At 35.7% G+C, this 13,850-nt stretch overlaps 1 protein-coding gene across 4 annotated transcripts in view; it reads right to left on the bottom strand.

The window, feature by feature from the left end:
- Nucleotides 1-13,850, bottom strand: part of LOC129256034 (mucin-3A-like) — a 33,282-nt gene that overhangs the window by 3,133 nt on the left and 16,299 nt on the right. For 3 of the 4 annotated variants that reach the window (XM_064096125.1, XM_064096127.1, XM_064096128.1), the window contains 8 exons: nt 12,360-12,584; nt 11,887-12,015; nt 11,393-11,545; nt 9,953-10,123; nt 7,227-7,363; nt 3,098-3,308; nt 740-824; nt 30-333 (listed from right to left, as the gene is read on the bottom strand). In XM_064096125.1, coding sequence (XP_063952195.1) covers nt 30-333; nt 740-824; nt 3,098-3,308; nt 7,227-7,363; nt 9,953-10,123; nt 11,393-11,545; nt 11,887-12,015; nt 12,360-12,584 — 1,415 coding nt within the window. The remainder of the gene's footprint in view (nt 1-29; nt 334-739; nt 825-3,097; nt 3,309-7,226; nt 7,364-9,952; nt 10,124-11,392; nt 11,546-11,886; nt 12,016-12,359; nt 12,585-13,850) is intronic. The other variant, XM_064096126.1, reaches the window with a different exon arrangement.

Here is a 13,850-nt window from a genome sequence, read left to right as displayed (position 1 = left end):
CTTCCCAATATCTAGGAGTGGCTACTTGCATTGATTTCTTTGCTGAATCGAAGGCCCAAGGTACTGTTCTTCAACGTTCCTTGATCATGGTACCCCGGTGTCTTGTCCTCCGTGAAATACAACTGCTGCAAGTCATCGGGGTATATCATGTTATGGTCGGAAGGTCTCTTCTTGTACCCCTTCAATTGATGAAGGCGTACACGATAGTATACGACAAGGACGATGGTGAAGACGGTGAAAGCGACAATTAGAGTGACTGTGGGTACGAGTATGGCGATGAGTAGGACACTGGACGAGTCGGAGCATAGACGTCCGGAATACCCGACGGCGCAGCTGAAAGAAAAGAGCATAATGCCCAGGGTTATATCGCTGCGGCTTTTTACTTGGTGTTGTCTATTGTGAAATTCATTTTTCCGATGTCCCTGTTTAAGATTATAGTTCTCGAAAGCTTGGTATTGTATGCTACACCATATTTGTATTATCCTTCTCTTTCGCTTAGACATGATAGACCACATATTAAAATCAAGAGGAAGTACTATGTCCAAATTGTCATGCTTTTTCAAATAAGGTTTTACAATTTGATTCACCAATTTTCGATGATTATATCATGCACTTGATTAGTACGCTGTGGGATCGTCGAAAATTATTGCATTCGATTGAATAAATCTATTGGGTAATAATAATTGATTCATTTAAATCTGTACATATCATCTAATAAATAAATTGGGGGTGGTTATACCTGCATGTGAAATTCAAGTTGTTGTAATCAACAGTGCACCCGGCGTTGTTCTCGCAGGGGTTTGGTGAACAAAGTGTGTCCAGATCTGTCAGTATGACGAGGTATAATACACACAAAAGCATAATCATAATAATGCTAAGTTTAGGTGAAAAATTGAAGTACGTATTTCTATTCCTTTAGAACTTTTTCCAAACTTCCTGAATCTTTTCGCATTAAATGAATTGAGTCGATAAAAAATGCAGATTAATGACTCAGATTTTGCATTTATTTATTTATTTATTTATCAGGATCTTGTCAGTATAACAAGATCACTTAGAAAGCTGATTTACATCATGGTCCCGACATCAAAATACTCTATATAGAAAAAAATATATCAAAGTAGACCTAAATTACCTGAAATTTTTTTTTTTTAATGTACAATGCAGTACAAGATAATTAATAATCTGTTATGTAAAGATGAATTATATTATGTAGCCAGGTTATGTAATAGTGAACCAAGTACAATATTTGGATACGAATCATGAACCAATGGTAATTATATTAAAAAATCGATTAAAATCAGGATAATCAAATATATTAAAAGGTTCCAAGAAGAAGAAAATGAAATAGTCTATCAGATGTGATGCAATATACACAAAATGTGAGAAAGAACATAAACAAGTGGAACACCTCTGGCAGTCTCGCCTGCATTACTCGATTCATAATATAGAAGCAGTGCTGACTTTGAAAAGTTAAAAAAAAAACACAATTCATTTGATAATAAAATGTACTACGTTCATTAACCCTAAGTGACCTTTAACATTGGTCAAGTGACCTGAAACTCACACAGGATGTTCAATGATACTTGATCACTCTCATGTCCAAGTTTCATAAGCTAGATCCAAATATTTTAAAGTTGTGATGGCAATCTAACAATTACCTCGAACATGGTCAAAGTTCATTGACCCTAAATGACCTGAAACTCGCTCAGGATATCTAATACTTGATCCATTAACATTCAAAATTATAGTGGCAATTCAACAAATACCCCGTCATGGCCAAAGTTCATTGACCCCAAATGACCTGGAACTCGGGCAGTATGTTCAGTGATGCACCATTAACTTTGTCCAAGTTTCATGAGCTAAATCCATATACTTTTTAAGTTAAAACTTAATCTTGGTTAAGATTTCGATGGTGGCGACACCGTTGCCGCCGTCGGAAAAGCGGCACTTATTAAGTCTTGCTCTGCTATGCAGGCGAGACAAAAATTGCGTTTCATGTATTTACATTTTAAACTGAATTATGTATACATTAAATAAAAGGGTGATTTATTAATTAGCACAATGCAACTTGTGAATTTGAAGGGGTATGAATTTGAAGGAGTGTTATTAATTAAGTTTTTCCAGAAAGATATTAAGTTGTCTATTCACTTATACTTTATATAATTATACCTTGGTTCAATTAATGGTGAAGTATGTATGCACACTAAAAATGTTGGGCAACATACTGTCCACTGTGTTGGGTATTTGTTGATAAAAATATATATATTCTGTGTAATTATCTTCTGTTTTTTTCAAACAGTGCACCAAAATTCTTGTAGAAAAATTGAGTACCATTGAGATTCATTCAATCAAGGTTGCCATATCTGAGACAATTGTTTCATATTAACATTCAGTTCTGGTCATGTGACCTAATCATGAAAGAAAATATCTTAGTTTTTATTATATTCACATCGACACAAATAGTGGCCCTTTTCCAGACAAGAATACTTTAATGCTAATAGGAAGAAATCATACCCAAAGAATATTTGAAGAGTCCCTTAAATAGCACAATAGATACGAATATCGTTGAAGTAAAACATGGCTTGAAATAAAGCATTCATAGTAAAAGAAGCAAAAACTAAAAAAGTTATAAAAAAGTGATTGTATTTAATTAATAGCATAATCATACGAAATCTACTCGATTTGGCTTAGGTAACATGCACTATAAAAACACTAAACAATTAATGCATATAGTACACACACAATGTGTGTACATGTAGTTGTTTTTAGCCGTTAAACGTGAAGGCATCTGATAAATCAGTTGGTGCAGGGAACATTTTTACTGTAATATTCTTCCTGAATAACAGAAATGTCTTTGTGTCTGTTTTCAAAAAAAAAATATTAACGCTTTCTTTTAAGCCCTGTACTTTCACGAACTTTTATATCCATGCTTTGTTCCTATGACCTTCAAATGTAAATTTTTTTGTCAATTGGAATATTATTTTTCATGGTAAAAATTAATACAACAAACCAACAAAACTAAATAGAAAGCTCATCATTATTGGTTTCATTCCCCCACAATAATTCACTTTAATAAAAAGAATCATATGCTTCATACCTGATACGTCTACTGAAATAACAGTAAACTCGTCCACAGCTTGTAATGCCTCCTCGACATGTATTATTAATTCGTCCACACTGATGGCCGATGTGTACATGATACCGAAGAGTAAATTCATTTGCAAGACGTCGTTAGTAAAATTCTGAGCGCTGACGGTCGTGACGTTGGCAAGATATGTTGTATCGAGCCCTTGTATTGTCAATTCAAACTGGTTTAAAAGAATGGAGAAAAGGGGGATAGAGAGAATATGTATAATTTGAATGATTATATGGAAACGGTGTAATATAGGATGGAGGAAAACAAGATATTTCATTACTTAATTTGGACTGCATGTATAGTCTTTGTCGAATGAAAAAATATTCTCCTAACATCATACTTTATATCCGTTCGATTACCCCAGCCCCCTTTTCCCACTTACAGTAAGTACAACTTCACACCAATGCATAGTTTGACACCCATTTCTGCCTGTCCTAATCCTATCCTTACATATTCATAATCCTAATCTAACCTAAGCTTACTCTAGCCGTCCATCATCCATCAATTATTGTACTCCGGTATCGTCCCCGTGAAAGGAGGTGGCCATAAGGTGGCCCTTACCCCTCCCTCCACTTTGCCCAATATATGGTATGTAATGCCAATATAATTCATTTCCCAACCCGGGTAATAATGATGTGTATTTTAACGGAATTTTCTCCATGATTCGCGTACACGAGTGTTGATTTCACGGGCGTAAATCCAGGGAGATTAGGGATATATCTCCCTTTAATTTTCGGAGAAGGGGATGGCATGTGTAATCATCCCCAAATAATTGACCGTCGGACATCATGATAATAATATCAGTAATATTAATACCAAAATTCCGCAAGTCGGCAATTAAATATATAGTCAATGTAGAGGGCTAGTGCAAAAAGACCATTCAGGTTATTAGACCAAATGGAACATGGACGAAATGAAATTAGACCAAGCGGTTTTTAGACCAGTTAGCTATTTGACCAAAATGTTATATACGTTATGATATTGGAAAAAGTGGCTATTGGACCAATTGGCAAAAAATATAATTAGACCAAAGTATAAGAGACAAAATGGCAATTAGACCAACTGGCTATTAGACGAAATGGTGATTGGACAAAATGGTTATTAAACTATGTATATAGTGGACTAACTGATGGTAGACGAAATGATATTAGACCAAATGATATCAGACAAAATGGCAGTAGACGAAATGTCAATAAACCGATGAATATCCATACAAAGAATAATCCATGATTTCGAAATCACTTAGAGTGGGAAGATAAACAAAATTAAAACTGCGCATTGACTCGCAAAAAGTGAGGCCTATTCCGTAATTCCAGCATTAAAACAGGGACGTGATTTTCCCTGCAACGCTTTGAATCTGGGAGCCGAAAGACCCTCGATCGCCTCTTCCCAGACAAATGAATATAGTTGGAAGGGAAATGGAAAGAGAGAACGAATCATATTGAGAGAGAGAAAAAAAAGAAGGGTTTAATAGGTAGATCGGTTTCGATGAAAGCTATGTAAATCAAAGAGGAGAGGTGGTGAAGGGCCAGTGCCCTTAAGAAGGGTAAACGAAACAACAAAAGATGTTCAAGGAAATTTTGAAATATGCTAGATCTTTGGATACTTAGTTTTAGTATATATTTTATCAGGCATTATCTTGACCCATGAATTTCATGCACATTGTTCGATTGTTCAGTAATATCCAATGGTCAGATTGATAGGAAAACCATTTTGCCCCCCCCCCCCACCATGCAGCTTAGTAGAACCATGTAATTATTTTTACGTGCTCCCCCACCCCCGGGAAATTTGCGGTTTGACATTATTGTTCCTACGATAAAAATTCCGATTACCAACATGAAATATAATTTATTTTATTAAAACGTCATGAACAACGAAAAAAAAGGCCTATAGTCAAATTTGTATTTGAAATATGGTGTATTTAAAACACCATAAAGAGGTACTCAATTGCTTCACTCTCTCGCAAAATAGGTTAAATACATGTCCACCCCCTTCTGATAATGGATTCGATACCGGGCCCACTCCTCTGCATAATGCGTTGCGACATGTGACGTTATGCGTTACAAAGGTGACGAAATTATGCGTTGGACGGTCTTGGCATAATGTCGCAATCTACCACATTATGCGTTGCTGCGACACAATCGGTTGTAACAAGCCCAACCCTCCTACTCTTCTCATCCACTTGCCTTTTCCATGTCTTCTTTGGCCATCTCCTCCTCCTCGACCCACCCATCTCTAACCCAAAAGCCCTTCTTAAAGTATGCCCGTCATCCCTCCTTAGCACGTGCACATACCACCGTAACCCATTCGCCTTTGCCAACCGGTCCCCTGCTTCTTCCAAACCCAACATATGCACCAAGTCCTCACTCTTCTTCCTATTAATCAAGAATTATTTCAAACCACACATCGCTCAAAACCAAGTCATCAGCATACAACATCTCTCTCATTAAACCTTCTCTTGCACTCTCCAAAACCACATCAATCACAATTGCAAATATCAATGGCGAAAATACAGACCCTTTATGTACATCCTCCTTTACAACAAGCTCCTCAGACACTCTCAATTTTGTCTTTGCTCCTTCATACAAACTCGTCACTGCCCTAACAATTGCATCTGGTATATTTCTCTTAGCGTCCAATCCATTTCCTTCTTTGGGACTCCTGTCGAATGCCTTCTCCAAATCCGCAAAGTACATACAGTTTCTTTCCATTCGCTTGATATTCCTCTTGCAAACTCTTCAGAATTAATACCAGTACTGCATTTAGTCCTATGAGCCTATATCTGACACCTACTCATTGTGTCGTCGGACTTAATTTTATAAGGACTGTATTAGAGCACTTGGGAAAAAAATTAAAGGTTAAGTATTTCATTGCTGGAACTTACTTCCTTACTATAGAGATATTCTAATCACATAATAAATCATGAAAAAACAACGAAAAAATTGAAATTTCTTCCCATCAAAAGATATTGTATGACATCATCAAATTACTAATTGCATACTTATTTTGACTCACATATGAAGAGCTCACTTGCAAAAGGGGTTAGGTCCATTTGTCATCAAATTCGATTTTTATGTCTTAATGTATAGATTTTTAGTAGCTCTACAAGATGATACCAAAGAAAAGTTGAAATTCCTATTAAAAAGTGAACTAAAATGGCAAAAAATATCACCTTTTTTTTTTAAAGGGGTTAGGTCCATTTCAGTTTAGTTGCAAAAGGGGTTAGGTCGACACAGATTTTTTTTTTGAAAAGAATATCTTAAAAAATATGAAGACAGGTAGATTTCTTTTATACCAAAATTCAGTTTCGCATAAAAAATATTGCAATATGGGAGAATTAAAAAAATGATTTTCTTGGAGTGGACCTAACCCCTTTTGCAACTAAACTCTTCTGAAGAACTCATTTGTCAAAAGGGGTTAGGTCCATTTTTCATAAATGTTATTGTTTTCTGTCTCTAAACCTCTAAATTTTTAGTCACTCTGATGATACCAAAGACAATTTGAAATTCAAATGAAAGAGTGAATGAAAGTGGCAAAGAAAAATCACTTTTTTAATCAAAAGAGATTGGATTCATTTCAGTTTACTTGCAAAAGGGGTTAGGTCCACAATGATAATTTTTTCAAAATATATAGAAAAAAATTGAAGACAGGTAGATTTATTTTATACCCAATTTTATGGTTCACATGATAGGTTAGTACATCATGACAATTTAGTTTCTCATAAGAATATTGCAATAAGTGAGAATAAAAAACATGGTTTTTCTCGGAATGGTCTAAAGTGGACCTAACCCCTTTTGCAACTAAACTCTTCATATAACTTTACATGGCCGTTCACTTTGTTTAATTTTATTTTATGAATTAATTCTAATCTGAGATGAAAGAATCTCTTTTATAGTCATTTCTTTCATTTTTTTGTTGGCCTATCATTAACTCTTTAACAGTCATATTAAAAAAACGAAATGAATGATCAAATAAATGAATACATAAATGATAAAAAAAGTAAATAAAAAATTCTCACAAACACATTCATAACTCTGCATCAGTGCAAAAGTTTAAGAGCAGGACTGTATGATTTTTCATGATTTCTTACCGTTTCTTGTACTAATGTCACGGCTGCGTTGTTCGAAGGCAAAACATCTCGCCTTTTTCTCCCGGTTGCATTATCGTCGACGAGAGTGGTACTTGTGGTAGACATGGTTGGCCTGACAACAATATTGCCGTGTAAATCTTCATTCCAAAATTGAAAAATGAAAATAAATTACTACTTGGTATCATAATTCACAAACACAAATTTATTGTACATTATAAACACATGCCTACGAATTGTTTGCATAGAAAAGAAAACAGTATACTATTATGAAGGATCAACATCATCTCCTGTTTTTAGGAAAATAGCAAACAAACTCCTTTTATTATGTATTTAAAACAAAATCGATTGGATAACACAGAATGTTAACAAATGCAAGAGATCATGCACAGTAATACATTTTTTAAAATCTAGTATTCCGTTGTTGATTTGGCAGGTAAAAATAATAAGTTGTCCATACCTTCAAGATAATGTTAATAAAGTAGCCACCCGAAGAAAATTCATGATAAGTAATAATTATAGACAAGTTGTATATGAATGGAAATGTGTTGTCTTGTAATGTCACTAAAAAGTCTTATAGATGTCATGGAAAAGCGAGAAATGCACTTCTCCCAGGCCCTTCTCATCCCCCTGAATACAGAAAAACGTGATCGGATACGGTCTTAATGATGACGCCACACAATACACAACCAACCTCCTCCAGATGAATGAATGCATGCATTTACCTTGCTGTATTGTTTTTCCTCCACGTTTTTACCGTTTTTTCCATGTAATTAGATATTAGATTCCTGGTTTCGACATCCTCATACACTATACAGTGCGTATCAAAAAAAAGTTTACACTTTGAAAAAGCCCTGGGAATTAAAAAATATACAACATGTGGGTAATTTTTTCACATATAATCTTGGGTTTGGGTCTCATCTATCCAATGAAAGTAAAAGTTTTGTCAGAATGTTACACTTGAGTGAGCACTGTCCATTTTTGTAAAGCTCGCAGAAATCTGTTTGCGCAGAAATGCTCGTTTTCACGCTGTGTTAAGGGGAAACGGCGAAATCAAACTTACCCTGCGAAACATTTTTCATACATTTCCCTTGCACTTTTAGTCAGTTGAAATAAGACAGATACATTAAAGCATTTTGTAACAATTTTGCCACCCAAATCGAAATTTCAGCACTTAGTAAGCACAACCTTTACCCTTTTTGCGCCAGCTGGATCTGAGGACATAACTGAATCTGAACAAAAGTTTAAATCAGACATATCCAGCATTATTTCACTCAGTTTTTATCATTGAAAGTGTGTTTACATTTCATTTTTCATTTAATACTTGTTTCTCCACACTTTTCCCAAGCTTGGCAATGATTAACAAAATGAAAATCAAGCTTAAGCCATTCCATGTAAATCACAGCTCAGTGTAAAGCAAATATCTTCATGATGGCCTCGGTGTGTGGGGGAGAGGGGTGGGGTGAAATGCTCTCTTCGAAGTGTTTTGGGCAAGGAAACAAGTCAAAAAGGGTAAAAGATATCTTCAAATCAATTTTAATAGCTAAACTCTACGTGTTCTTCATGATTAAGGTCTACTTTTATTCGCATAACTATTTCAAAGTTCTGCGCAAATCATTTTTCACTAACTTTTCAAAAGTAAGTGGTGCTCACTCAAGCGGAAATATTTTTCGACAGTTATATCGTCATTTGATTAAATGGACTTGTACCAATGTTAAAATCTGGAAAAGTGTTCAGGATATAACAAATGTATAATTTTACAGGATTTTTTTCAAAGTGTAAACTTTTTTTTGATCCGCACTGTAGTAAACAGTAGTTGTCATATTTGACTCATTTTTATTGAATTATAAACTTTAAATCCCGAGTTTGGACTTCACAGTATTGGCTATTTTGCACCAGAGCAGTGGAATTGTGGCAGGTCTATCTCTCGCACCAACTGAGATTTACTGACCAATTCTCATTTTGCAGTATTAGCTGCTGTCAGCTGTGTAAGGGGTGTGGCGTCACACACATGGTAGCTCGATGGAGGACCGATGAAGGCGAAAATATGGACTGAAAATATATCATCAATTTTTTTGAGGGCTGATTTCTGCAAGCCTCATGCACTATTTGGAATAGGAAAGGTATATTTATGATTAATAATACTTCCCCTTTGATGAAAGAAAATGATCATTATAAAATACGTTTGCTTTAACACTCGATGTGGGAAAAATGAACTCTCATCGAAATCTGAAGTCCCCCTATTTGGTCCAATCATCACTTCGTCTAATGACCATTTCGTCTATGACCATGGCGTTTCATAACCAGTTGGTCTAATTTCCATTTCATTTTCATTTATGTTGCACAATTTAAAACTTGGTCCAATTAGACCAAATGGTATATGGACTAAATGGCTTTTTGACCATCTGGTTATTAGACGGAATGACATTAGACTAAATGAAAGTAGACCATGTGGTGAGTGGACGAACTGATGGTAGACCAATGATTGTAGACGAGTTGGCAATTGGACGAATTGGTGTGTGTGTGTATTTGAGTTTTGGCAGACGTGTATCAATCAGATATGATTATTTACGTCTGGGACCGACCTTTAACGTCACCATCCGAAAGACGTAACCAGGGCTCGAACCTCGAACCTCTGCATCAATTTGTAACTTCCCCATATAGCTTGGATTACAGGCGCACGCCACAACGCCCAATTGGCATTAGACGAATTGGAAATAAACCCTTACTTGCACAATTTGGAACCGGTTGGTGCCACGATCCTCCAGCGGTGCAACTCCAAGTGATATTTCCTTTATTATTCTTGCATACGAAGGTACAATTTGCGCCCGATGCGACAGTGTCCCCAGGCTGGCATCCTTCGCCGGATTTCACCGTTGCATTATTAGGCACTGTACAGTCTGTTAATGAAAATTATAATCCATTGCTATCAATACCAACGTAATTTGGTAACTTTGTTAGTGCTAGAATTATTAATAAACGATTTTTCGCACTCCCTGACCGTGTTGTGGTGTCATTGTATTTCCTTTTTGAAAGAATGGCGGGAAGGTGCTTCAACAAATGATGCCTTGTTTCAGTTGTCAAAAACGTTTGCCCTTCCCAGGTACGCCCAATGATCATTGGTTGTAATACAGACTACGAAGAAAATTTTATCTCATGGAAATAAATCATATAAACGTTCATAATTGATGTAACTTGAAATATTTTGTTGTCTACATAATATTAGAAAAATGATGAAAAATGACAGGGTGGTGAATCGTGGAAATGTTCGTAGGGTTACGAATGACTTTCAACACTACTAGTGACCATTTCTTGTGCTAAATAATATCTCTTCCATGCCTACGTATAGCGCTTTTGGCACCTAATAACATGCTTCAAACGTGTTTAAAGTCGTCCATAACTTTGCGAACATCTGTATCATGTTTATGAATAGGCTTTGGGTGTAAATTTGAGGAAAGATAGTTAAGGTGGGCCGATGGTTGAAGAGGGAATACGAGCTGAACATACTTTTACCTAAATGAATAGTTATTGAATTTTAAAGTTAAGCAATATTTTGTGAAAGTATTCATACGCACTACGTTGTCATGAATATGCAATATTATTGGTTGACTGATGACATAATGTCCCACTTTCCTTTTTCTTACATGAAATCTTCATATTTATGTGTGCATGAATTGTCTCTCGTATAACAACATAAGTTGCAGAAATGATTATCACACAATTTAGATTAGGAGTCAATCCATTTTCATTTCTATCCTTGGAGGGCAAATTGTAGATAAATATTTTATAATATTAAATATAAAATAATAAGCGGGACTATGCTATCTGCTTGTTCATTGCATATTCATTCGTAGACATCGTGAACATATTCAACAGCAGCAGCATCATCATTATTTTTCTCATCAATATCAACAACTCCAAAATCATCATTATCATCATCATCGCCACCACCACCTCTATCATCATCATCAGCATGTTATTATTATTATCAATATTATTGTTATTATTATTTTTATTATCATTATTATCATCATCGTCATCATCATCATCATCATTATCATCATCATCATCATTACTATTATTATTAGTAGTAGTGATAATAGTAGAAGAAGTAGCAGTATTAGTATTATTTTTCATTTACAGCTTATCTTACAGAATGATTTTCTTACTGGTTTCTGTTGGTGAGGATGGCGAGCTTGATGTTGGACTCGATGATGAGGTAGACATCGTTTCCGATTGAGAAGTAGATGCCGTAGTAGTAGTTCCAGTGGTATATGTCAATATACTAGTATCAGTGGTAGCTAAGGTAGTAGTTGAGCTCACTGTTTGTTAAAAATCAAAACCTTATTACAGAAAACGAAAACAATATCAAATTGATTGTCGGCTTATATTACCTGAACACTATTTAGTGTGGCTAGAATGAAATATCCGATGATCATCATTGTCATTACCATATCACCATCATCCTTATCATCACCACCACCACCATCATCACCACCGTTATCCGCCTCATTATTATCTCCATCACATCAGCATCATCATACATCATCATAATCACCATCACCACCGTCATCACCATCATCATCACCATTGTCATCACCATCATCATCATCTCCATCACCAGCATCGTTTAACAGCTTATCCTACAGAATGATTTTCTTACTGGTTCCTGTTGGTGAGGAAGGCGAGCTCGATGTTGGACTCGATGATGAGGTAGACATCGTTTCCGATTGAGAAGTAGATGCCGTAGTAGTTCCAGTGGTAGATGGTAATATACTAGTATCAGTGCTCACTGTTTGAAAAAAAAAACCAAAACCCAATGACAGCAAACGAAAACAATATCAAATTGATTGTCGGCTTATATTACCTGAATACTATTTAGTGTGGCTAGAATGAAATATCCGATGATCATCATTGTCATTACCATATCACCATCATCCTTATCATCACCACCACCATCATCATCACCGTTATCCGCCTCATTATCTTCATCACATCAGCATCATCATACATCATCATAATCACCATCACCATCGTCATCACCATCATCATCACCATTGTCATCACCATCATCATCATCATCATCTCCATCACCAGCATCATTTAACAGCTTATCCTACAGAATGATTTTCTTACTGGTTTCTGTTGGTGAGGATGGTGAGTTTGATGATGAGGTAGACATCGTTTCCGATTGAGAAGTAGGTGCCGAAGTAGTAGCAGTGAAGGGTGTTGAAGTAGCAGTGATGGGTGTTGAAGTAGCAGTGATGGGTGTTGAAGTAGCAGTGATGGGTGTTGAAGTAGCAGTGATGGGTGTTGAAATGGTAGGTGATGAAATAGTTGTAGTAGTAGTAGGTACGGTCACTGTTTGTAAAGAAAAGCAACAGACAGTGAAAAGGTATGTTTAAGATGATGACCAAGTTTGGGGGAAACAGGTAACAGTGCCTCTGTTTTTGTTTTATTCATTTAACTGCAACTTGTTCAACACCATCCACTGCTTCACATCAGTGCAGCTTTCAATAATTGATATTGCATGGTGCAAACTATCTCTATTCGTAGGATTAAAATTATGATATATCTGAATATCATCGACATGAATGTGATATTGGATATCGTGATTCCTTATGATATTACCCAGTGGTGTGATATACAGAGTGTAAGCAGGGGCCCGAGAACGGACCCTTGAGGTTCGCCATATTCCAATGGATACTAATCTCACTTCTCATTCCCAACTCATTCCCAACACTGAAATGTCGATCGGTAAGAAACGACCGAAACCATTTGATTTGATTAATAGCAGCTATTTCATTCATCATAAAAAAAGAACAAAAACGTGGTACATACAAAGTTGACATACATTACATGGGAAAATCATAAAATAATGCAAAGATAACATCTGGAAAACATTTGAAAAAAAGTACAAATTTATAAATGAATGAGGAGACAACTAGAAAGGCAAAGCCTTATTTGTGCTGCCACCTTTACAAAAACTAGGAACTGAGTATATAATATTGTTAAATATGTGATGTAATATATACTGTGTACCAGATAATCATTGAGCATAAAAGGGGAAAATACAAATTTTAACATATTTTAGATTATTATAATATTTACTGAGAAGTTGGGTGTTACGTCTCTTTTTAAAAATATTTAATGATGGACTAGATTTAACATGTTTAACAGAAAGTGGTAACTTGTTCCAGATAATTGGTCCATTGAAAAAAAAGAAAGTCAAAGGGGGCCTAAGCTTACGACCCTAGCAGAATCTTCGTCGGAGGCAAAATGACAAACAGTTTTTGAAGCACCGTGCCAGAAACAGAAAAAAAAATCGGAGCACAGTCTATTCAACAGAATGTTGTTATCAACTGTATCAAAAGCTGAATTTAGATCCAGCAGGACAAGTACCTCACCATGTTTACTTCAATATGCCTTATGGAAGTCATACTTAATTCGAAACAAAGCAGTTTCAGCACTATGATTACACCTATATGCAGATTGAAAATTCTATTAAAAAAATCACAAGTATCTAAATACGAAAGAGGTTTGATTGGCACAACCGTCTCAATGAGTTTGGAGACATATGCAAGGTTAGAGACAAGTCTGTAATTACTAAATTCAGTAGCATCTACA

Source organism: Lytechinus pictus, chromosome 3 (assembly GCF_037042905.1).
Source record: "Lytechinus pictus isolate F3 Inbred chromosome 3, Lp3.0, whole genome shotgun sequence".
Lineage (NCBI taxonomy): Eukaryota > Metazoa > Echinodermata > Echinoidea > Temnopleuroida > Toxopneustidae > Lytechinus > Lytechinus pictus.
The sequence above is the reverse complement of the archived record's forward strand: the minus strand, read 5'-3'. Positions and strand labels throughout refer to the sequence as shown.